The sequence below is a fragment of the Melanerpes formicivorus genome, unplaced genomic scaffold (assembly GCF_026170545.1).
Source record: "Melanerpes formicivorus ecotype bairdi unplaced genomic scaffold, bMelFor1.0.p_v2 SCAF_62, whole genome shotgun sequence".
NCBI classification, from domain to species: domain Eukaryota; kingdom Metazoa; phylum Chordata; class Aves; order Piciformes; family Picidae; genus Melanerpes; species Melanerpes formicivorus.
This window is the reverse complement of record NW_027142414.1, coordinates 1,233,511-1,259,791: the sequence shown is the minus strand read 5'-3', so window position 1 is coordinate 1,259,791 and position 26,281 is coordinate 1,233,511. Positions and strand designations below refer to the sequence as shown.

The window sequence follows — 26,281 nt, the reverse complement described above, 5'->3', positions numbered from 1 at the left end:
AGATCAGGTCTCTCAAAAGTTCTGTTAAGCAATGAAGGACTGAGAAGTGGTTCTGTGTTAGAGTGTCATTCCCCTGAAACCTCCTAAACTTACCAAAATTTTCTCCTCCCCAGATGTCCATTTGAGTATCATATTTTCCCAGGTGGTTAAACCAAGACTTGTTGATCACAAATATGCCTCCTGCTATGACGGGGGTTCTGGAAAAGAAAACATGAGTCCACACAAGATCATCACACATATATGTAGCAACACTATCTCCATTTTAGAGCGAATACAATTTGTCTAGGCCTGACAAATTGTATCTCATTTTACAAAGATAAATAGTACAACTGGGACATGAACCTGCAGCACACTTCAGAGATCTCTAACCCTAACCCTACACCATCCTCCTGCCTGTGTTAGGTGATCCTGCAAGCACTACATGAGTAATGCAGTGTCTTTTGCATTTATACAAACATGCACAGTGTGAAGAAATGGCAGGGGCATAGTCTGATGACTGTGTTTACCAATTACACATGGTGTGAGAGACGCTGCTGCATGTACCGTTCTATTATTGGTGAGCTGGTTGCTTCTGGTCTCACAAAATTACACAGAAGAGCTTAGTATTACTTCTATGTTATAAACAGGGAGTTATTTGCCTATACAGACAAGCACTGTTGTGACTTTTTGTAGAATTTGTCACATTCTACATTATCAGAGCCATGTATACAGCAGCAAAGCTGACAGTAACTGTTCCAGCCAACAGAGCTGTCCATGGATATGTGTATCTAGGAGGGGAGGATAATTCTCTGCCTCAATTACTAGGCAAGATTCAGTCCCCAGTCTTCTTTTACACTTGCTGGGTGACTGTTTAGTTGCTTCATTCCTTAATTCTTCATCTGGAAGAAGAAGGCAATTAAAAACCCCAATAGGGATTTCTGAGGCATTCAGAGTGCTGACTGAGGGAGACCACAAAACCAAACATCTAGAAGAAGAGATGGCTTGTAGAGGTGGCATGTCTGCAAGCCTATAACAGCACATAATTGCTGTCTTTACAATATTCAGAGAATAATACTCTCAGAATCAGGGTACAGACCTCAATGCATTCAGAAAATGATGTGAAGAGTTTGTCAGCACCAAGCGAACACTATGACATTGTGTTTTCAGCAAGGCAGTTCCTGTGCACTCCTTGTCACACCAATGAAGGCTCAGTAAAAGCATCTGGGGGACTGTACACAGCCCATCAGAGACAGCTACCTTATAGACTGAGTTGGGTCTGTTCTGGACATCTTCTGCTCTATAGGAATCTGCTCCCACTTAAAGTGAAGGCTCCAGTCAAACCCTGGGAAGTAAAAAACATATCAGATAGATTTTGTTATTGGTTTTTCTACTAGCTTCAATGATAGGCTTCTCCTTTGAGTCACAGGCTGTCCTTAATTTTCTTCCCCGGCCTTCCTCACAGTCTACCTAAAATGACAAGCCTGTCCTAATGTAGAAATCAACCCCCTTTGTCTTAGGATCTTCATTAGAGTTCTCTGCTCAACTCCATTCCACAGCTTCAGGAGCGTTCATGCGAGATGTAACTGCATTTTGGTCAGTCTGCTTTAGGCTTCCCTGCCTCCCAAAGGGATTTGTGGGATGTGATGCATTCTGAGTACAAGGGCCTGCAGACCACTGAAACCAACACCCCTTTCAAGACTACCACTTATTTATTGTTGGCCTGCAGTGGATAGTTGAGCACAGCCCAGTCACTGACATTATACCATTATTAAGGGTAGCCACAGAATGTGTAGCAAGCAGTGTGGCAGTGAGTCCCAGTCGCAGAAGAGGGGGAAGAGCACCACGCACTGTGGGCGACTACAGAAACAGCTGCAGAGGGTTCACCTGCGAGGACAGAGGTGAAAATGTTTTTCAAAAGTCGTGAGATGGCCTCACAGATCAGAGCGGCAAGTGGAAGAGCCTGTCAGACTCCAGTGTACATGCAGTGTAAGGAGGGCCTGGTGATATATATTTCATCAGTTAACTAAGCCCTGAAACTGCAAAATGCTGTGACAGTGATGCAAGCTCAAGAGGAAAACACTAGTTGGGTTTTGCTTTAACTCTGCAAAAGATCTGCCTGCAGGAAAAAGAGGACAGAGACCTCATCAGGGAAGATTATCACTCTGTTTTCTTGGAAAGCTGAAGAGACCGTCGATTATTTTTCCTGCACCATCCCTCAGGCCTAACTTACACCAGAGATTCATTGTACCCACCTCCCCTGAGATCTGCTGATGCTGCCAGGTAGGCAAAATTATCCAGGCTGATAACATCAATGATTGGACTCACCACTCGGGTATAATCCTGAGGGACAGAGAGAAAGGGGGAAAAAAACATGGTCAGGCTCTTCTTGAATGTTGAGCACAGCTGCCAGAGATCAGAAAACACAAAGCTGCACATGTAAATCCTTGTCTGGGCTCTCCACTGCAATGCTGGTAGCTGAGCAGGAGATGCATGGCCACTACATCCAAACATGGAGGTAGGTACTAGCCAGCTGCACACCGTGGATGTGAGAGTGGAGCTTGGGACTGCTACACTCAGGAGTGCTGCTAAGAAACAGCTCTCTATTTCCTGCCCAAAGTACAAGGCATGAATCACTGTCCCAAAGGTTTTGTGCTTGTTTTTGATATCTACTGACAGCATACCTTCTGCTCTGTCACGCTGAGGTATTAACTCATTAGCATCAGTCTGGAAATTACCAACACCCTAATAAAGCACCTTCTTAATAAGTACTATGAATCAAGATCCTGCACTTAAGAATCATAGTGCAAACTGAAAAGTTGAGATTACAATAATTTTTCAATATCATGAGACAAGGCATTAAAGACAAGTCTTGTGACAGCTGAAATATATGACAAAACACAGAGCTGGCAATGCCAGAAACAGCATCTTGCTATGAGACAGCTGCCAGCCTCTGTGTCTTTCCCTGTCAAACCTTTATTTGTGCCTTCCAATAGTTCCTCCTGCTGTAGCACATTTGGGTAGGATGGCACACTCAGTAGGTGAGAGCTATCACTCTCGTTTATTTCCCTCTGTGCTGCAATGGCTGCACAGCAAGAGTTATGTCTGCCTAGCCTGAGCACCCTCAGCACCCACCTGGCAGCCTGGCACCCCAGCCACTGCTCCAGCTACTCAGCACTAGGACTGAGTAGGGCTAGACTGAAATACGAACATGCATGTGAGAAATGTAGGAAGAAGGTCAGAAATAGGCTGACTTCACAAAGTATACCAGAGTCAACAAACAAGCTTTTGCAAGCTAGATCCTCGCCTCAAGAAAGAAGTGAGGTCCTTTCTGCTTAGGGACCCCTATGCTGCTGATACTGCTGCTGCAGCTTGACTTAAAGATCAGATGTTAAGTAAACATTTATGGGCTTCCATGATGGAGGATTTATAGAGCAGGAATAAAAAGCAGAAGCTTTTATGTCATCATCCTGATGTTTTACCTTCTTCTGCTCCTTCATATTAAACTAATCAGATGTGAATTTAAGGCTGCATTAGAGCTCCTGCCCACTACATCATCAGGTCCTCCTTTCAGAAGACAGGATCAACCCAAGCCTCTTGCAAGCATGGTTGTGACCTCTCCCATCATCTCTCCCTGGGTTGTTCTGAATGTCTCCCCTCCAGCCCTACAGCACAGTTAGTGCAACAGCTGCTAATATTCATGTCTCATTTTCACTCTCATGTCAGTGCTTTGCCAAGTGAACCAGCACTCACAGGCAGCTCCTCTGTGCCAAGAGGCCACCTGTGTGCAAGTTGTGTGTGTAGGCAGCTCAGCAGGAGCATTGATGGAAGGAAGTTTTTGGGAGTGACCAGGCAGCAAGAAGGGAGATGGCAACCATGGAAATGTTGCACAGGGTGTTCTGCCAAAGAGACAGAACTAGGAAGCACAGCACCTGCAGAAGGTGGCACAAGTTGGTGGGTCAAGATGGTAGAAGACCATCATGGATCTGTTGCTTATCTAATCTCAGGCTACTTGAGCTTACCTGAGTACCTGGACAGCCTTTGTCCTCACCAGTACTGCTGGTGGAATACAGGGGCAGAGGATCTCCAAGCACAAGACAGGCCAGATCCATCCATCCCAGAGGGGGATATGGTGCTCACCTCTTTTACTCTCTGAAGCATTGGCTGCAGCCACTCGCTGTTGACTTCACAGTGACTGTCCAAGAAGGTGAGGATGTCAGCAGTAGCCACTTCAGCTCCTCGTACCCGAGAGCGAATCAGCCCTGCAAAGAGGAGAGGACAACAGAGGAGTAGGAAGGTTAGGAAGGAAACAGCTGAGCCTTCAGAAAAAAATACTTTGTGTGGCCATTACAGGGGATGAGTGGGTGGTTCTCCTGTATCACATCTCAGAACCATGGGCAGCTTTAGCAGAGTAACCCCCAGGAGACACTGTCAGCTAAGGCCTCCCAGCACACAAAGAATAACCTCATCTGTCACATCTGTCTGTGCCACTGAGCTTTCATCTGGTTCCTGCTATGATGACATGAAGCCCTCCCCACAGGTACTTCGATGCTGCCTGCTTGATGTCACTCCCATTAGAGCACCCCGCTGCCTCTCTCACTGCTTCCACAGGTCCGTGCTCTACTCTCTTCTTGTTGCCTTTCTTATACCTTAACTGCTTTATTCTCATTTGTCCCTTATTCTGCCCTGTGGTCAGAGATATCAACCTGGCTCTCAAATGTCTCCTTACTTCTTTTACAGACTGCCCCACTGGCTGGGGTGCTCTTTGTAAACTAATCAGTGATTACTGTCTCACTCTCCAGATTCCCTCTCCAGGCCTGCTGTGCACTGACTGCTTTTAGGAATAAGCCATTGTATGTGACTCAAACTAGAGCAGCTTGGAAAGTCATCATTACCATTTATGCACATAGGAGATGAGAGAAATAACTTTCCTGAATTGTAGCTTTTTAAGACAGGTATGTGATTGTTTTTCCTTTGTCCACATCTCCTAGATGGCTTGTTATCTGGCACTCTGAGTTTAAATGGACAGAATATTCATAAAGATGGGAAGAAATGGTCCTTGATCTAGCCAGGGCCTCCGAACACCACATCTCATTACTTAAAGTATGAAGCCTGAAAATTGGTAAGTCAGGTTCTCCCTCCGCAGTGCCTCCAAACTAGGATAAGATGCCCTTACACTGAAAAAACCCAAACTATATAGGGAAGCAACATATAAGCAGGTGATAGACAAGCAGGGGCATAGAAAATCTGCAAAGTCATTGTACCTACAAAGCTTTCCACGCTCACCTTCTCGCCGAGTGTTTCGTAGACACTTGACCTTTGGGATCTTGGTAAGGAGCTGGCAGTCCTCAGCTTAGGGAAGGTGAAGAAAAAACAAAAAACACAAAACAACATTTGGCACACATATATGAATTATTTAGCTTTAACAGACAGCTCCCATTAACTGTTCCCCTGCTTCTCTGCAGGAGGGGAAATTTTGCTTTCATTTAACATCACATTAATCAGCCTGATGGCCTTAATCCTGTTGTCTAAAGAGTACACAGAAGAGCACTGCTGGCCTCCTCAGACAGCTGAGCCTGTTTCTTGTTCCTCTGAGCAGCCAGGCCTTCGCCCTCCCACGCTCAGTGTTTCACAAGTACAACGGGGCATGCGCTGGCAACGTGGCACTGAGCACTGATGAAATGGAGAGACCACAGGGAGCCAAGGCTGCAAATCACCACACTGACAAATAAAAGAGAGTGCTGTTATACAAAGTGATTGCATCCGCTCCCTTCGCCTTCAGCGGCTCCTCTTGGCATCTCTCATCATTTGTTCTTGGGGCAGTTTCTGCTTGATTTTATTTAATAAAGGCCACAGGGATGTGACCGACTTCCTAGGAGACATCATTACATTAACACATGGATGCCTAACCGAGGGCTTCACTGGTAGCTTGCCAGAAGCTCAAGGCATCCCTCATTTACATTGACCAGGGAAGACGACAGAGAGGAACAGCTACTGGCTCCAGCTTAGCTGTAACAATGAGCAGTGGTTCTTTACTTCTCTATTGTTCTCTCTCTGTCCTGGTCCTAGTGGAGGCCATAAGAATAACAATTTCTAACTTGCTCTTTTTCCAAGCTCCATCGAATTCACCCCAGTTTCCACAGTCCTTTTCACATCTCACCCACCCCTTTCTGCTGTCGTCCTCCCACAGACTGAGCACTCTGGGGGAACACAAAGGTCATTAGCCAAAGTGCATCTCTTGGCATCTTCCTGCACGAGCATTTCCACTCTCTTGGATGCATGCAATCTAAAATCCCACCCTTGATTGGTCACTTGGCAGATGCTGCATCATCCAAGTGAAGTGGTGGCTGCTCTTCGTCACAGCGCACCAAGATTTTGCTGGACATCTATTACCAGGGAAGAGAACACTCATCTTAGTCAAGTTACAACTTCAACTACGAGGATTCTTTTTATGTTATTCACTCTCCAGGTGTTGAGCACATCAACCAGACGGCAGCTGCTTGACAGAGCTGACAGACTCTGCATCTTCAGAGAAACCGAGGCAGATATTAAAGCAAAGCACCAGATCTCAAACGTGTGCTGAAGTGCCTCCATGCAGGTGCCTCTGGAGAGCAGCTGTATCCACAAATATCCAGCTGTCAGTAAAAAAACATTTGAACTGTCACAGGATGGAGCTTTTTTAGGATCTTTCTTTGTACCCAGGAGCCTAAATGGGAGTTTCTGTTTGAGGCCTGTGCAGGGCAGGTACTGGAGATCAGCTGCTGCTGACGTGGAACACTTCAGCCACTGAGATTTGAATTTTTAAGTGCTGAATGTGGAACACTTAGGATTGTTTGGTGGAAACCAGAGAAACACCCAACTCCAACAGCTGGGCACAGCTCAGTCCTTATCCAAATCACACTCATAAGACTCTCAGAAACTTAAATCCTTAACTGCAGCATCCACATTGTTTTTCCCCAAAGCTACATAAATAGCTGCAAAACCAAAAGAGCAATGCTTCCTTACCTCAGCAGGCCAAGGTGGGCATTCTCAGATATCTGTAAAGGGTTCTGAAGGAGTAATTATCAATTATTATAACTATCACACAACTAGATTGTCCTTGAGTCTAGCACACATCATGGGAGAAGCAAGAAGTCTTCTGTCCCCGTCACCTCACCACTGCTACACAACAGCCAGGAGAAACAGCAACCATACAGTCCATGGCACCCAGTCTGCAGGTCTATTGGGACTCATGCAGAAGACATTCCATCCCTGTGTCAAGTTGCAGAAGAAGGTATGGTGCTGCCCAAAGCAATAACCCTTCTATGGCTTCCCACGGGGACACCTGTGATCCCAGACAGGAGGCAGGTAGTCTCACCTCAATCTGCCTGCAGGACTCCAGACAGCAGTTTTCTGTCTGTAGGCACCCTTGCATCCGCTTGCTCTCTCTTTAGTTTGTAATTCCCCACTCTACTCACCTAGACCATTGCTACACAGATATCTGTGCTAAACAGATCACAAAATTATGCATAATGAAACTAGACAGAGACCTGCAGTAACCTGGCCAAAACTGCCAAGCTGACAGAAAGGGAAGACCCTATGGATGACCAAAAGTGGAAGAAGCTCTGGCCTCTGCTATGTGTGGACGTAAACTAAACACAGAAAAATGTTTCTCCCTTTGCATTTGCTTTTGCACACAGACAAGAGGGAATTTCTGTGAGGGAAAGGAGCTCACCAGAGCAAACAGAGGAAAACAAAGGGGGAGAAACACATACAAGGGAAATGGTCCACACTTACGATCTGAGCTGAAGTCATCCACCAAAATGATCTCCTGGATGAGGCTGGGGGGGGTGCGGTTCAGGACACTGTAGAGACCCAGGGAGGAAAAAGACAAATTTTGTGAGCTGCCATAATAATAACAATGGTAGGACTGATACAAATCTGCTATGCTATGCAAGATCACCACACACCAGTAATGTGGAAGAGGAAACCTTGCCCTTGTACCAGAGTTCACTGGCAGGAGCCAAACTGCAGCATGAAAATCCCAGAGAGCAATAGCATCTCAGCTGCACCTTACAAGAGACCACAGACAGGCAGCTGGCTGCAGGACTTGGCTCGAGGAAACTAGCAAAGAATGCTGTGGCACACTTTCTGCCTCTAAACAGAGAGGTGAAGAGGAGAGCACCACCTATCCCAAGGCAGCCAGGAGACTGTTGCTATCTGCTAGGGTCACTGCCGAGGAACAAATGAAAAAGCTGACACTTTCTCCAGCAAGCAGATCTGTCTGAATGCCACAGATGAAGCTGGATGGGGCTCTTTCACCGATTCCTTTCTATGCAATTTGATCTGGCAATATTCTAGAATATGGGGTTTATTTTTCCTCTTTTGCTTCTTATTTGTCTTTCTTTTAAATCAGCTCCACAATTGTTCAGAGGAGTCTCCTTTCTGCAGGCTGGCTGCACCAGACCCCACAGTATCCTCAGGACCAGAATGGATTTTCATCTGCAGGACACAGGTGTTTTCACCTGCAAAGAGGAGAGAGAAAAGCTTCTGCCCTCCTCAGAGGGACACTTGAGTCAGAGCAGTTTGCTTCTGACCTCTTAGTCCCTCTCACTTCTTTACAATCTAAATAACTTTCTTCTTCAAGTCCTTCATATTTCTCCTTTGAGCCTCCCACAATGTCTCTATGCACAGAGAGGTCCTCATTGTCCAGTAACACTTAGGGATCTCAGTGATAAGGACAGTTAAGTAAACTTCAATGTTAAAAACTGGTAAACACTGTCCTTCAAGTTCTAGAAACCCACTGGGAGCAATTCTAGAGAAAGACTGTTGGCTTTTTGGTTTTATACAGAAAGCAGACAAGAGTTAATCCCCTATTTCCAGGAATGGAGCTGTAGAGAAATAAATTATCATCTTGCTAAGCAGCATCACTGATGGCTTTGCATACAGAGCCAAAAGATTCCTCAGTTTGGGAGAGTTTTCTGTTGTCTCACACAGCAAAATCCTGACTGCTCTGCTGTTCAGAATCATGTCCCACTCCATTTCAGATTTATGCTGCCTCATATGTCTCAGGCTATTTGTATTTAGAGCTTACATGTCCTTAGGTGACCAAGCTTGCATTTTTCAAAGCTGAATTTCATGTTCTTCTCCTGGCTTGTACCTCTCTGGATCCTCTAGCATAGTAGGGTATGAGCTGGGGGGTGTTCCTCTTTGCATTTATAAGTGCAGCTTCTCCTAACACAGCCATCATCTGCATATTTTACAGAGAAGGTTGCCCTGTGCTGAACTTCTTATCTGTGCAAACTCAATGCAAAACATAACCAATTCAGGCAGGCTGCACCCCACAGTATAATGGCTGTAAAATGGTATTCTGCTTTTTCTCCCAACTAGCCTGACTATTAGCAATGGTCACATATTCTCCAAGTTTCAGGTCTTCCAGCTCAACATAACTAGAAAAAAAAATTGAAACCAAACTCTGCTCTCTCTTCACCTGCCCACTGATTCTCTAGTAGAGAGAAAATGCTCCTTGAGCTGTTCACAGCTCCCCGTTCTATCCATGCCCAGCTCTTCTCTCAGCTCCACAATAATTTGCTGTGGATCCTTGGGAAAGGGGCTTAATCTTCTTAGCACTTTGTCTTACATATCTTTTTAAACAAGAAACACAGTAATCCTGGTATTTCTCTTCAGTGAGGTGCAGAGACTAGCATAACAATCAATTACTTTTAGGAACAAAGTGTATTGTTGGGATTCCAAAAAATTCAGATGGCAATTGTCTTTTACGGCAGAAACAGACTGTTCTCCCCTCATCTCATGAATTCCCTACCTTCTTTTTCTATCTCACTCCTTCCTTCTTTCAGTGCCAGTGTCCTCACTGTTGCATGACACCGAATCAGCACTGACAATGAGATTCTGTCCTCTGCTGATATGCCCACCCATCATCTGCTCACAGATAATCTTATCTATTCCAGATGTTAGCAGAGGAGCATCTCTTGTTTTACTTTGCTCTGAAATAATCTTGTCTTTTGCCATTATTTAAATTGCCATTGTTATGAGCTGCTGTACCAAATGCATTACAACAGCATGGTCTTAATCATGGTTTATACAGGCTCTCTACATAGGCACCAAACCACTGACAGCGGTTTGAGTCCACTGACTTAAAGCTTGACTTTTAACAGTCCCTGCATACTGACTGAAGTCAGAAATAAAGAACAAAGAAAGGGACCAGACACCAAAGCAGTATTGTCCCTTCTGCAAGAATGGTCACAGCAGCAGAACCAATGGCATTGCTTAATGACTAATCAGGCACAGACATCAATCACACAAAATGCCTTTAGAGTGACAGCTATTTCTGAAGGGGAACAGGATGCCAAGCAAGTAACTGGTTTAGGAGTGACAGCTATGTGCTGCTGAGGAAGAAATATCACACAGGAAAGCAGCTCTTGACAGACACACATCCCTGCAGGACCAAGGATGCCAACAATGAGCCATTTGAATTGGCACGTTCACAGGTTCTGGTGGGCAGCCCATTTCCCCTCTTCATTTTCCAAATTCCCCTTCTTAGTCTCTTGCTGAATATTTTTAACCAGTTGTCCCCCTCTGTCCTGAAAACAAAATTTCTCTGAAAGGCTTCCTGCATGGGGACAGTGGGATACAGGGCAGCAGGGGCATGAGGATGATCAGATGGCTGGAGCACCTCTCTTATGAGGACAGACTGGGAGTTGCAGCTGTTCAGTGTGGAGAAGAGAAGGCTCTGAGAAGACCTTACTGTGGCCTTACAGTATCTGAAGGGGGCCTACAAGACAGCTGGGGAGGGACTTGTTAGGGTGTCATGGTAATGACAGGACTAGAGGGAATAGAAAAAAACAAACAGAAATGGGTAGATTAAGATTGGATGTTAGGAAGAAGTTCTTCACCATGAGGGTGGTGACATACTGGAACAGGTTGCCCAGGGAGGTGGTGGAAGCCTCATCCCTAGAGGTTTTTAAGGCCAGGCTGGATGTGGCTCTGAGCAACCTGATCTAGTGTGAGGTGTCCCTGCCCATGGCAGGGGAGTTGGAAATAGATGATCCTTGTGGCCCCTTCCAAATCTAATAATTCCATGGCCTACTGGTGCACTGGCCTGGTCTCCCTGGGCAGCAGGTCCAGCTGCCTGTCACCTCTACCTAGGGCAGAGGAGTAAAATAGCTGGAGTCCACAGCAGGAAGCACATATGCTGCCCATGATGCCTCTGGGGACCAGAAGGGACAAATGTGAAAGTGCTGGGGGGAATAAGTTATTCATCCTCACAGTCACTTCCTCCCTCCTCAAGTGGCAACAACAGCACACCCAGCGCCAGAGACCTTAGGGTCAGCAGGACCAACTTTGCAATTACTAAGGTGCAAGAGGTGCTTGTGTGAGTCCACGTGTGCAGACACAGGTGGGGTTAGGAGGAAGGGTGTGCACATTAAGATCTGTCTGGCATATTCAGATAACTCTGAAATAGACCATAATGCAGGAGTCTAATCCTTGGATCCCTTCCTCCGACTTTTTGGTACCAGAATTGCTGAGTTACCTTGCAGAGCTGTCAGAATAACACAGTAAGACAGTATCGGGCTCAGACAAGCACATTTAGGCTCCCTCTAGTTTTAATTTAAGTTCAATGCTGGTATTCTTCTCATATTCCTAGAATTTCCCAAAGTTTTACAGCTGATTTTTGAGTGCCCAAATTCAGGCACTGAAGAGCCAGGCTTGCAAAGATCTCAGATATAAAAACTTCAATTGGTAGTACATATCCTATTCACCTCTAAAATTAAACTTTTCAGCTACAGAAAATTTTGCTCTTAGTGCTGCTCATTTCCACTAGTTGTCTGCTTTTGCTCCTACTTCTCTTATAGCATACCCATAGTCTAATTCTGGTAACTAACCTTGGGAAAAGGGCCATAATAACACTGGAATAATAGTTAACTTCCACCAGCTGTATCTCAAATGGTTAATTCCAATTATCTAAATAATCATGCTCTACCAGCCTTAAGAAAGCTCTTATGGATATAGAAATTATGACAAGCTGCAAGCCTGGCTAGTCAGCATGTAAGCAGGCAGTGCAATTTTACACCTCCTGTTGTTTAATATCTGAGTGATATTAAGCAACTGTGCAGACTCACAGCTAGGTTATAAACCAAACAGAATAGAACAGTCCTGTCCCTTTGACACTTGACTTATCCCAAAGTACTGCAAAGTAATTACACATTATTTGGTGAACTGATTGTGGATGTGAATGGAGAGACAATTATAGCCACAGCAGTAACTCAGCCTGGCACATCCAGATGGGTTTTGCCAAAATACAGGACTTTCAGTTTACAGAAGCAGCCTTTAAGATAGGAAATCTGAAATCTGCAAGTCCCTCTATAACATCAGTGTCACCCTGCAAGTGGGGCTTAGCTCTATGCCTCTTTTAACAGTGCAGCCATGACCCATGCCTTCATCTCTGTGTACAACTGTCAAACCTCCTGTGCCTCAAAGACAAGACTACTCGCCCGTGGTTGGTTGTGTGACACTGCAAATACTGTGGGGCTCAAGAAGAATTCAGCCTTTGGGATCCCTTGTCAGACAGGGATAAATCATAGACACTTCTGACATTTGATGTAAACAGAGTAAATCAATCCCATGCACTGGCTGTAAACCATCTGGCAAAGAGGACTCCATCTGTAGCCAAAGGTCTGGAGGAAATGCCAGCCATTCACAGCAGAGTGCAGCCGGTTCCTCACAACAGCCCTCCTCTAGTGGCAGCAGCAGGTTTGCTGGGATCAGTTGGAACAGATGGGTCATCTATTATTCAGGGTATTTTTTGGGACTGCACTAGGATGCAGGATACCACATTCAAGGACTGGAAATACCACATCTTGAATGCTGTGGCCAGTTCTGAACTGGGACACAGAGGGACACACTGAAGCAGGTCCAGTATAAGACTAGAACATCAAATATGTTAGTTCAGGTTTAAAGAGCTGAGGTTGTTTAGCCTTGACAAAAGAATGCTCAGAGTGGTTGCAAAACCTCCATCCTCAGAGACACTGAAAACTGACCAGGCACAGCTCTGAGCAACCTACTCTAGCTGACTTTGCTTTGGTCAAGCCTGACCTGTTCACGCATTGGCAATAATCATCTGCTCATTAGCAGCCATCACTTCCACAGGATCTGGATACCAATTTCTGTTCATATACATTACTGCTGCCCTGAATGTCATTTTCTCTTATCTCTCACTATCATGGCTTCTAGTTATTTGATTGGCTGCCTTGAGATTTTTCTTAAGGATCCTACTACCATGGTTTCTGAGCACCTTACCATTTATTGTCTGACCTATGATGTAATTGACAGAAATCTCCTCCCGTTGCCCTAGCAGCACAGGTTTCAAACAAACCTGCTCATTCTCTGAACAGTGGCTCTGTAGAACTTGTTTTATGGTTCAAATGAAGAGGAAATTATAGAGGCAAAAAGACAAAATATGTTAATGCAATAAATACTGGAAACACAGTAGTACCAAACCTGGCAGACAGAAACCCAGTCTTCTGGCCATGAGGCCAACTTGAAAAAGCCTGTCACTTATTCACAAAGCACATTTCTCTAAGCTTAGAGGATCTGACAGGGGAAAAAGTGGTGATGATGAATAATGCATTCCTGTTAGTGATACCATCAGCTCAACCTTCTACCTGGACAGTTCACTCCTCCGTCAGTCTCCACAGGCTGGACCTGCTTTGTAAGCTTCAGAGACATGACTTGTTAAGACAGAAAGGGCAGAGGTTATTTTTCATGCAAAAACTAAAAGGAAAAGAGCCTCCCTGGGTTCTGCATGAATGATGGAAGGAGGAGTGAAAGAGCAGCTGGAACACTGCTTTGTGATACAGGTGAGAGAGTCGTTTGCCATTGGAATGGGCTGCCCAGGGAGGTGGGGGAGTCACCATCCCTGGAGGTGTTCAAGAGGGGATTGGACGTGGCACTTGGTGCCATAGTTTAGTCATGAGGTCTGTGGTGACAGGTTGGACTTGATGATCTTCGAGGTCTCTTCCAACTTTGGTGATTCTGTGATTCTGTAACTGCATGCTTCTGTCCACATAGGGATGGTGACAGGCCCTATGCCACCTCTTTACTTGGTTGGACTTGGCTGTTGCTGATACTCAGATATGAGGTGATGCTGGTACCAGACAGCAAGTGTCCCACGGGTTCAGCAGGGTCTGTGTGCAAAGGCCTAGAGAGGATCTGGTAGGCTATTGGGTTCAGCAAATATTTACCAGCACCTACTGAGACCACAACAGCTTGGTTTCAGTGAGACTTAGAGCTCATAAGCTTCTGCTTGAAAGACTTCCAAGTCCTCAGTGAGCCAACCCAAGCTCCTCTAACAAGTGCCCTAGCAGGGAGCTGGCTGCTTCTTCCCTTTTATGGAACATAATCCCTCAACTGCATCTAACAACACATAGTGTCCCCTTTGGTTCCCCCCTCACTCTTCCAAACTAAGCTCATATAAACTATTCATGCCTGCAAATGCAGATGCAGCCACCCCTTTCTTGCTGCTAATGATTGCCCCCCACCTGGGGCCATATGGTGGCTAACTACACATATGCTCTGGTTTTGAAGATAAATGTCCACACTGCCAATCCAAGCCCCTTACCTCTTTTGAGTGGGCCAGCTTCGAGGCACATTGTACAAGCCCTTGGAGGAAGGCAGCCACCCTGTTTGTCTAACTGCTGGAAAATGCCTAACCCTCCACCAGTGCCCTTCCTTCGGGCCTAGCATCTCTTGCTGAACTCACCTCTTCACCGTGCGGAGCAGGGTAGAGCGTGCCTCATTGTGGAAGGTGATGATGAGGCTGGTAGCTGGCAAGTCTGTGTCATAGTATACAGAAGTGCACCTGCAACACAGGAGAGCAGAAATGTAAGCTAAACATCACCCAGCAGCAGCCACTGAGGAAATGTACCTCAAATTTCTAAAGGAAAAGAGAAAAATACGCTAAAATCAGAAATAGCACTGTTGGGCTGCAGCAAGGGAGGCCTCAGCAGCCCTTGCACCCAGGTGAGCAGAGCTTAAGAAGAACTGTGCCATTTGAAAGGCAAAGTTCTGAGGCTGGGATACCTAAAATCATGATGCTGCATGCTAAGGACAACACATAGGTTTTATGGCAAACGAAGTTTCAACACAGAGGACTCTAGGCCCTGGATTTTCCCATTGTTCATGTAAAATCTTCTTAATTCTTGCACATGCTAAGGATGCACAGCGCCGGCACACCCTGGAATCACTGCACATAAAGAACTTCAAATTCTTTGGACATTAGGCTTCACAGAAAAGACAACACTGGCCAGTGCTGTGACTCACATCAGGAAGCTGCTGAGATGCAACACTAATTCTCCAGCTGGCAATGGAAAGTAATTCCTCATCTAGCTTTGCAGTGTTCGGTACATACATTCATTCTTAGACTCAGAACCAAGGATTAACTGAGGATCAGATTGCACAAGGGCTACTCATACCCTGTGGATAAACAGGATTCTTGGAGAAGAACAACTCATAGATGTGAATCCTAGATCCAATTCTGGCAGATAGCAGGATTGGCAGATATGGACTGACCTGCTCCTCCAGAATGTCTGCCTTTAGAATGGCAGCCAGTGTCCAACAACAGTCATTCTGCACTAATTCCCTGCTTGATGAAAAGCCCATAACTGAAATTGTGGCCTAGTGTTTTCGCAGGATCACAGGATGTCAGGGGTTGGAAGGGACCCAAAGAGATCACAGAGTCCAACTCCCCTGCCAAAGCAGGACCATACAATCTAGCTCAGGTCACAGAGGAACACATCCAGATGGGTTTTGAAAGTCTCCAGAGAAGGAGACTCCACAACCTCTCTAAGGAGCCGCCTGTTCCAGTGGTCTGTGACCTTTACAGTAAAGAAGTTCCCCTTGTGTTGAGGTGGAACCTCTGTGCTGCATCTTACATCCATTGCTCCTTGTCCTATCACAGGGAGCAAGTGAGAAGAGCCTGTCCCCTCCCTCCTAACACCCAGCCCTCAGATACTTATAAACATTTATTAAATCCCCTCTAAGTCCTCTCTTTTCCAGACTACAAAGCCCCAGGTCCCTCAGGCTCTCCTCACCAGGCAGCACTCCAGTCCCCTATTCATCCTCACAGTCCTCTGCTGGACCCTCTCCAGCAGATCCCTGTCCCTCTTAAACTGGGGAGCCCAAAACTGAACACAGTACTCAAGATGAGGTCTCCCCAGGGTAGAGTTTTCAAAGACTCAAGGCCAACACAGACTGAACCCATCCTGGGAGGAAATACAATTCAGTTGTTACAGCTGCTACTTGTACTCCCCCCGTTTACTTACTATTATTTTATGGCTATTGCTAAACTGTTACTGTTTTTATCATCACACTTAATCCTACTGACTTACAACTTTTTCACTGCAATATTTTATTAAAAGGACATTAGCTTCTTACAGTGATTTTCAAACATATAAAGAAGCCTTGATAAAAACTGAAGTGGAAAACCTTAGACCAGACAGGAGACATACCACATTTATTACTGCTTCAAAGTAGCTCCATGATGTAATGCATATAAAATGTATTAAGGCATCAGAAAGTGGAAAAGCAGAAGAGGTTGGTGTATGTGTTATTTGGGGAAGTCTTTCCAAGGCTTCAGCTTTGTTACAGCATCACAGAAGAGAAGGACAAAGTTAGTGTTTTGAAGCTGACCATCTCTCTGCTCTGCATCAAAAAAGCAGCTACACACTAAGTCAAAAGCTTGTAGAGTCAAGTATGGAGTTGAGTACATCCAAGCTCTGATTGAGCGACATGTTAGTGACCTATTGACTCACTGCTCCTTAAATGAGGAGACAGGTCCACTTGTGACACATGGATGGGATTTCCTCAAAACACAATCTAACCATTATCAGCTGAAATAAATTCTCTTCCTAAGTTGCCATCCCAGTGACCATTCCAATATTGTTACAAGGCAAAGGCACTCCAACACAGCTCCCCCACTCCCAAACTGCCATCCCTGCAAGGCAGAAGAACACAGAAATGGCTTTATCTGCTCCAGTTATAAACAGCTTGGGAATCCCCATTTCTGAAAGGAATCCTTTCAAAGCTGAGGCTGAAATGGCCATACATTTCCAGGGAATCACAAACGTTGTTCTTCAGACTGAAGTGCAAAGATGAGGCTTTTCAACAAGAAGCATGCTACCACAGATCAAAATTAATAATAATTCACCTCTGAAGTGAGCTGGTTGCAGGCCAGAACACGAGAGCACATTAACAGAAAGCAGCAATTCTGCAAGGCAGGGAGACTTGTCAGGAACATAGGACATGGCACCCTTCAAGCCACTAGGAAGCAAATCCCAAGTATTATGCTGGGAAACAAGACTTTGATCTCACAGCCAAGGTCCCAGCAAAGCACCCCGATGGCTGTCAGTGTTGGCAGGCTCACAAAGCTCCGCGTCTCCTGAGATTTCTTTCACAATTTCAATCAGGTTAGATGCCTGTTTTCCCTCTCCCAGCAGCTGTGAAGTGTTGCTCTGCAACCCTAGGTAGGGTCTAGGTTCCATGCCACACAAGCATTTTAGGCATGGTTAGTTTGCTTCTGTTTTTCATCTGTTTGACACAGACTAATTTATACTATCCTATCACTATCAAACCTACCGTTTTCAAGGTACAGCTCTACCTTTTGTACACAGGAAACTACAAAACTCTTACCTGAGCACTATTAGCAATTTAAGGATGAGTCTAGTCAGCAGCATAAATTCACTCCCAGTGAAACAAAGACAGAATGAGAAGTGCTTTGCAAGCCATGAAATATTCATTGTATTCACATTTTTGTTCCATTCCCAGCCCAGATGCCTTTATCCAAATAGAAATGTTCAGGCTGGAAAGAAGGCACCAAACCAGCTTCAGACAGCCAGAGCACAGCAGGTGAGGCACACCAGAGTAAAAGAAAGCTGCAACAATGGTGTACCTTGCAGCCAAGACAGAGGGTCACTGGAAGAAGCCATGATCATGAAGGAAGTTGGGGAAAAAAAACACCCAGCTGTCAGATGAGCAATTTGAGCTGCAGTGGAAGGGCTGTGCTGAAACCACAAAATGATGCTTGGACCTGGGAGAGCAGATGCTAGGAAAACAACAAGCTGGAGCCAAATTAGTCAAGGGGCTCTGTGCACTTTAGATGTTTCCAGATTAGCCCAAAAATATAACGAAGGAACAGACCAACACTGGTGAAGAAAAACCCAAACCATCTTTTGTCAGCATTTCAGAACAACACAGGAGGACAGTGGACTCCCCACAGCAAGCAGCAGCCATGGCTTGGAGCAAGGTCTGCACAGTACCTGTAGTGCCTGGTGTCCCGAATGGGCCGATCACTGCTGAGTTTGTCGCTCTCTAGCTGGTTAAAAGCGTGCTGGCGGTAGGGGTCTTCTCCAGCCTTCAGCAGCTTTGAGGACAAGTAAGCCTTCTCATCAAAACCCCTCCGGCTGCTCTCTCCTTGGGGAGCCCTTGTCATCTACAGCAGAGACAAGCATCAGAGCATCAGGAAGAGCAGCCAACTCATGTTTGGACACAGTTAAGTTCAGCATACACAAAGGCAGGTTGTTGGCCACACATCTGAAGTGGCTCGGGCATGGGGGAAAGACAGGACAGGCAAGAGCTTGTAAAGGGAAGCAGGAAAGCTTCTCATATGTAGAGTTATAATTGCCCTCTCCAAGGAAAATTGCAGGCCTCGCTATCCTTCCCAACTGAGCTGCTGCTCCTGATAGCACTGGTAGTGTCAAATTGTCTTTAGCACTTGTTACACAGAATACGTGAGACTGCAGGCATTTGGAAACTCTTCCAAGCAACACAAGCTGGAGAGCAGCCTCCAGCCAATGAGGCTGAAACACAAGACTTTGAGGAAAACCAGTTCCAGCCTTTGGGCAACTATCACATACTAACACTGACTCGGCTGATCTAACAGGCGCCCTGCTGTGCCTTGCCCAGTTTTGCCCACTGTCACTGAAATCCATGATAAAGGTGAAAGCAGCAAGTGACTGTCTCCAGTCCCAAGTAAGAGCAAAAATACCTGGGCCATCCCTCTTCTCTCCTAATTTTCCTCTAGCTTTCCCAGGCCACAGTGTCAATGCAGTGTCAGCACCTGAAGACCATTTATTAGAGCCACCAGGAGGAAGGACAGGCACGGTATTAGCCTGTGCTGAAATCTCAGACACAGGATTTTGTTTTGAAACAACCTAAAAACCCTAAAATATCAGCTTATAAAGCAATCAGGATTTTTCATACAATAAAATAAATTTAACAAATTGCCTGCTGTAGCTGTTTGATAGACCAAATCATAAAGGCAGTGTAAAATGCTTTCAGACTTGTACAACGAAGTGTTGGATCTCCCTAAAACTGCTGGAAAAGGCAGATTATGGCACATCCACATCTCATCCAAAGCATTGGACAATCACCAGATCTTAAGACCCTTCTCTGTAAAATAGTCTGGATATCTTCTAATACTAGGCTTAATCATGTTTCTCCCTCTGCTATAAGGTTTATTTCAGGACTTTTAGAGGACAAGAGATGAGGGGCTGATCCTCAGTATCACACAGCATTTTGCTGAGTCCTTTTAGTGGGTTGGAAAACAACTCAAGAGACCCAGAAACACAGCAAATTCCTTAAGCAGGAGAGCACTTAAAAGAACAAACATCTCTATACCTTTCTACAAGAAGGGCTACCCTGCCGTGGAGACAGCCCTGGGAAAACCAGACAGTCATGGCAAATGAAATTCAGCATAGACAAGAGCAAGATAATGAACATCAGAAGAAACAAATTGAACTACTCATGCAGAGTGATGGATTTCAAATGAACCGTGACCACTTGGGTTACAGATCTGAGCATCCCCATGGACAGCTCAGCGAAACCCTGCGCTGCTCCGCTGAGATGGGAAATGCAGCAAATTGAGTGCACTGCAAATGGGACAGGGAAAACTGCAACCATCGTGAACACTGTCATGTGAAATCAGTGACAGCTCAGCAGCCAGGGCCAGAATGCAAGTTTTATCAAACTAGTCTCTTGGAGGAAGCTATTGGAGGATGAAGACAAATAAAGGTTAGGCCTACTCCATTTAGAGAGAAGATGGATGAAGTGAGAAAAATAACCTTAAAGTGGCCCATAAAATTCTGTCTAATACAGCCAAGGTCATCCTGATATTCAGATTTCCATTTCTCACCATACAAGAATGAGGCAAACATATTTTCATGGGGAAAAAAAGCAACATTATTTTTCATCACAAAGAAACTTATTTAACCACTGTGACAAAAGCCCAGTTTATCACACATGCCTTCAAATACTCTGTAGTCACTTGCTTACCCTTTGCTACTTATCTCTGTTTCCCCAAGCCCTGGGAAATTAACAACTGAGTTTTGGTTTATATTGCTAGAGATGTCTTGCAAAATGCTGTAAGAGGCAACAAGTCTTCAAGTGACATTTTTTCAGGGCCCCACAAAGGCTGGGAGCTCCCCTTGGTAGAGCTCAGGGCAGGACCTCGCAGTGAGGAACCAGTCAGCAGAGGGGCAGACGCAGAACTGAGCAGCAGATGCCTCTCTGGGGATGGGCTGGGATGTGGGTCCACCTTGGCAGGGCCTAGGCCAGTCAGGGCAAAGCTGTGGTGTCACTGGGGCAAAGGCTGAGAGCCCCTGGGGTCCTGCGCCATGAGTAGAGTGGAGGGAGCTCTGGGCGGCTGAGAGAGGGTTCTTGGGTGAGGTCAGGAGAGCCCCTGACTGCCCTCAGGGTCATGACACATTTAATCTTAAACTGTTAAGAGTATTTCCTCTAGATATTCTGGTTATCACATTAGTTGTATATCAATATTTCTTGTATTTACCTCAGCCAGCATCTCTTTGTGCTCTTCAAATAGGGAAAAGGGAGGTTTGGGGGGATGATAGTTCCAAGGGCCTAGCTTCAGCTTCCAGAAAGACAGCTGGTCATCAAACATTGTTGCATTCATGAGCAACAAGAAGATAATAAGATAATAATGAGGAGCCACCTGAGATTTGTCAAGACTCCATCGTGTCATATCAACCTACTTTTCTTCTGTGATGGAGTAATCAGTCTTAAGGGTGTGGAGAAGCAGGAGACAAGATACATTGTGACTTTGGTAAGGTTTTTGACAGTGGCTGGTAAGAAATTGTTATTAGCACGATGGAGAAACAAGAGATTAAACTACGGCAGAGTGGGTGAAACTGGTTGCAGGACCACTGTCAGAGTAGAATGACTGTCCACTGCCAGGGTAGAGGGGCTGTGTTACGAGCAGATCTTAGGGAGTTCTGGATTCAGTGCCATTCAGTATTTTCATAAGCACCTTGGATACTGAGACAGAGTATGTTTGTCAAATCCATAAGGAATCCATGAAAAATATCACAGGTGTTGGGGAACAGGAGAAGAATTTAAGATTATCTCAACACACAGAAAACAAAACGTCTGAAAACCATAAATGCAATTCAGTAAGGGCACCACAGACATCTACAGTTCATCATGTCTGTACTAATACAAAATGAGTCAGAAACAGCAAGGAAGGAGGCTCCTCAGACAAATTCTAGATATTACAGATTACTACAAAACACAAAAAGCAAAGCCCGATAAAGTGAATATAAAGCTTATCTTTAAAGGCTGAATTGCTTCACTAGATTCTTTTCCTAGGATATATGTGTTTGACTACAGGATATTTATCGCTGCTAATCCAAAACTTACTTGACAGGAGAAGCACAGGTTCTCTAAGAAATAAGTAATCAGTTCCCTGCTAAACTCTGAGGAAGTCAGACTGAGGAGTTTTCCTCTGAGAAATGCAGAGTCAAGACTTTTACCACAACAACAGGACAATTCATATTCTAAGTTCTTTATGTGGTCACACATCCTAAAATCCCCATGCTTGATGCTGCAGCTACAAGTGGGAGTTATGGAAGCAGAAGAGCCTACTTCCTTTTGACTGATCCTCTGTGACAGACCCCTAAAACTTGCTAAGTGAAAGAACAAATAAAGATGAATAGGCAGTATCAACGTGTCTACACCAGCAATTAGCAAAGCAGTTCACGTAGATTAAAGTCTGTCTGAAACATTGCTGAGACCTCCAACACAATTCACATACCAAAATTTCAGGAAGTACTGTAAACCACCTAATTCCATTTTACCATTCCACATTTCTGCATATGCTTTTCCCTTTCAGTGACAGAATGGACTGAGATGCAATTCTGCTGTTGAAAGCACATTCTTACTTGCATTGTCACATGGTTGGACTCAATCTTAAAGGGCTTTTCCAACTCTGATTCTATGGTTCAAGAGACTAGAAACTAAGTAGTGAAATTAACTTTGTAAGCAACAGATTAAGGGAAAGGAATTAATATCATGCACATCTATGAAAACTTGAGACCTCCATTTCTCAGCTACCACAGCAATCACAGTATCACAGTATCACCAAGGCTGGAAGAAACCTCAAAGATCATCGAGTCCAACCTGTCACCACAGACCTCATGACTAAACCATGGCACCAAGTGCCACGTTCAATCCCCTCTTGAACACCTCCAGGGATGGTGACTCCACCACCTCCCTGGGCAGCACATTCCAATGACGAATGACTCTCTCCATGAAGAACTTTCTCCTCACCTCCAGCCTAAACTTCCCCTGGTGCAGCTTGAGACTGTGTCCTCTTGTCCTGGTGCTGGTTGCTTGAGAGAGGAGACCAACCCCTTCCTGGCTACAATCACCTTTCAGGTAGTTGTAGAGAGCAATGAGGTCACCCCTGATCCTCCTCTTCTCCAGGCTAAACAATCCCAGCTCCCTCAGCCTCTCCTCATAGGGCTGTGCTCAAGGTCTCTCCCCAGCCTCGTTGCCCTTCTCTGGACATGTTCAAGTGTTTCGATGTCCTTCCTAAACTGAGGGGCCCAGAACTGGACACAGTACTCAAGGTGTGGCCTAACCAATACAGAGTACAGGGGCACAATGACTTCCCTGCTCCTGCTGGCCACACCATTCCTAATTAAAAAAACCAATATTGCTCTAGGCCTGATAACTTATGAAATAGCAAGACTGTAACACAGATAGTGCCACTCACCTACATCTATTGCCACTGCTTGCCACCACACACAGGCACATTAGTTCCAATATTGTGCTAACAGCCACTAAAAGCAGTTGGAGACTTCAGTGTCCCAAGATGTTTTTCAGGGACACTATGCTTGGCTACATTCAAAAAGGATAACCAAGCTGAAGGGGTCACGAGGAATCGTTACTTAACCAGAATAAGGTATACAGAACTCCCAAAGGTGTCTTTAATCATTGTACAGTTGCTGTGAAATTAGTCCAACAGCAGTTTTATATGACAGGACATGCTCTGCAGCTCTTGCATCTCTTTCTTACAAACATATAGTGTTAGAACAACAAACAGAGCATGGGGCTGCCATGCTTCTCTTTTGCTTTAGGCTTGTGTCAGCTCTGTTAAACCCCAGGACAGAAAAGTATCAGTCGCAATCTGTTCCCAGCAAATGTCCCTCCCTGGAAGAATTAACAAACCAGGAAGGTCTAGTTGATGAATACAGACACAAAGCAATCCAGAGAGAAACAATTTGACCAAACCTTCACTTTTGAGGCCTCCCTATGATTTATTCTTCTGCCACAGCTTCACACCCTACCACGAATCCCCAACCCTGCAAGCAACTCTCTCCTGCCAAGCCCTGGAGGTCCAACCTCCCTTCGCACAGGTTTCCCCTCTGACCTGGTTTAATTCTAGCTTCAGCCCACTGGATTAAGATACAATCTTGCTGGCTGAGAAAATCCTCTTCCCTTAAAGAAATGTTCAGGGTCAAGTCACTTCTGTAAACTACAGCAGACCTACTGGAGCCTGCACAGTGTGAAATTTTTTGCTGTGGGTCCACTCTATTTCCTCCACGCTGTCTCAGTGACCTGAAAACAAGTCCTAGAGAAGACTGGACAGCCTAGCACCCCTACCACCATCAAGCAGAAAAGCCTTGAGATGTTAGGGAGACAGGTGCTGCTCTGCTCTGTAACCCATAGCACACAGCTGTGCTATGAATGGCACAGAGCACACACAAGACAGGACAGCAAACTGCTGCCAACTGCCAAGAAAATTTCCAAGCAACAAGCTACTCTAGGTGGGCTGAACTTGCAAGATGGCATCTCTTGAATGCCTGCTGCCAAAAACATTTATTTTAGAGAGCACAGAATCATAGAATCAACAAGGTTGAAAGAGACCTCAAAGATCATCATGTCCAACCTGTCACCCAAGACCTCAGGACTACTAAATCATGGCACCAAGTGACACGTCAAATCCCCTCTTGAACATCTCCAGGGACGGTGACTCCACCACCTCCCTGGGCAGCCCATTCCAACAGCTAACAACTCACTCTCTGAAGAACTTTCTCCTCACCTCAAGCCTAAACTTCCCCTGGCACTGCTTGAGACTGTGTCCTCTTGTTCTGGTGCTGGTTGCCTGGGAAAAGAGACCAACCCACACCTGGCTACAACCTCCCTTCAGGTAGTTGTAGACAGCAATAAGGTCTCCCCTGAGCCTCCTCTTCTCCAGGCTAAACAATCCCAGCTCCCTCAGCCTCTCCTTGTAGGGCTTGTGCTTGAGGCCTCTCCTCAGCCTCGTTGCCCTTCTCTGGACATGTTCAAGAGTTCTCAGTGTCCTTCTTAAATTGAGTGGCCCATAACTGGACACAGGACTCAAGGTATGGCCTAACCAGAGCTGAGCACAGGGGCACAATGACTTCCCTGCTCCTGCTTGTTGCATTTCTAGTTGGGTTTAGGAATCCCACATGCAAACATAGTTCTTGTTATGTCTCATGAAATAGTCTGTGTGCTTTGAAAAACTACTCAAAATACTGACAGCACAGGGACTATTTTATTCATGCTTTAACCATGAAAAGCATTTTAAATGTGGTTTAGGAACCATGCTCCATTCTCTTATGAAACGTTAATAAAAATTACGACAGCTAAATAGAATCATCTTTGTTACTCTGGAAGTGCAAGTGCTGACAGAGGAGCTCGGAGACTGATTTGTGTGTTTTCTTTGTGCATGCAGCAAACTGGAGTAACACAATGGAAGCAGTAAAGATACTTGGATTTATCAGTTCTCACAGCAGCTAACTGGTCACCAGAGATTTTCTACTGCCATCAACACCGGACAATTTTGAGGCTGCTGTTAATTTCTAATTGTGCTGGAGAGACCAGTGGTGGTTCACCAACAGAGGCTACTTTCAGTGTCATCTGAGAAGAGGCCATGGTTGCCAGCTCACAGGGTTTCTCCAGGCCCCTGTGATGGAGCTGTAGCTCCTAAGGGATGGTGGGAGTTAGAAGCAGGGAAAGTCTACTGGGGATGGCCTTCCATCACTGCTGCTTGCCAAAGGTGCCTCTCCATGAAGTTTATTTGTCTTCTAAGTGCTAGATGCTCAGTGACCACTTTGGCACCCTAATTTGTTGCATCTGTATGAAGACAGACAATGCCCTCGTGACTGGTAGTACATATGAAGCCAATAAAACAATACAAGTGAGAGTGGTCTAGGTCTTCATTAAACATATCAGTCACAGAAATTGTGTCTCTGAGTCCACTTCCCCACCTTACACTGTCTGCACAAACACAATGTGCTTCCCCTACTGATGTATAAATCTATTCCATTTGAACTCAAGTGACCTACATTCAGCCTTTCCCTCCTATTGAATCACAGCTGTCTAGAGTGACAGATGTTGCCACACATATTTTCACAGAGAAGGAGAAAGCAACTTTAGACCTCATAAGCTGCTAAAGGAGTCAGCAGTAGACTAGTTACCCAAGAGATGAGCAGAGGTCAGCTAGCACTGAGGAGCAGGGACTGCTCATCCAAGGTATTAAAATATTTAATTACATTAAGCTTGGGGATCATTTTCTTTGCCTTCAAGATCATGCTGCAAAGGCTTTTGCTAAGGCTAGTGAAAGGAAGTCAAAGTACCTTTTTAATCATTCATCCTGAAGGGTTAAGAGCTAAGAGCCTTAAACAGTGATTAGAAGATTAAGAATAAAATGGTGTGGTTTTGCAACTAGCCAGCACTCCACAGAAATACTGTGCACATGCACAGCTGAGCCAGGAAGAAAAGAAGACACTTCACACACACACCAGCAGGAGATGGGAATTTCTCCCCTTATTTCAGCAAGAAAGGATTTTTCCCTAGCATGTTTTTGTTAGTGGGTCTTGCTCAAATAGGTGTGATTAATATTACACAGTTCTACACTAACTATCTCTTCTCTCCCCACACTGATCATCAGACAGATCCTGTCACAGCCTCTCACAGATAGCTGCACCAT

General features: G+C 45.2%; 1 protein-coding gene across 3 annotated transcripts in view; it reads right to left on the bottom strand.

Moving 5' to 3' along the window:
• Nucleotides 1–26,281, bottom strand: part of GALNT16 (polypeptide N-acetylgalactosaminyltransferase 16) — an 81,411-nt gene that overhangs the window by 21,129 nt on the left and 34,001 nt on the right. For all 3 annotated transcript variants that reach the window (XM_068162093.1, XM_068162094.1, XM_068162095.1), the window contains exons 2-9: nucleotides 18,288–18,460; nucleotides 14,735–14,833; nucleotides 7,753–7,820; nucleotides 5,263–5,328; nucleotides 4,117–4,238; nucleotides 2,232–2,319; nucleotides 1,237–1,321; nucleotides 94–197 (exon numbers count right to left, since the gene is read on the bottom strand). In XM_068162093.1, coding sequence (XP_068018194.1) covers nucleotides 94–197; nucleotides 1,237–1,321; nucleotides 2,232–2,319; nucleotides 4,117–4,238; nucleotides 5,263–5,328; nucleotides 7,753–7,820; nucleotides 14,735–14,833; nucleotides 18,288–18,460 — 805 coding nt within the window. The remainder of the gene's footprint in view (nucleotides 1–93; nucleotides 198–1,236; nucleotides 1,322–2,231; nucleotides 2,320–4,116; nucleotides 4,239–5,262; nucleotides 5,329–7,752; nucleotides 7,821–14,734; nucleotides 14,834–18,287; nucleotides 18,461–26,281) is intronic.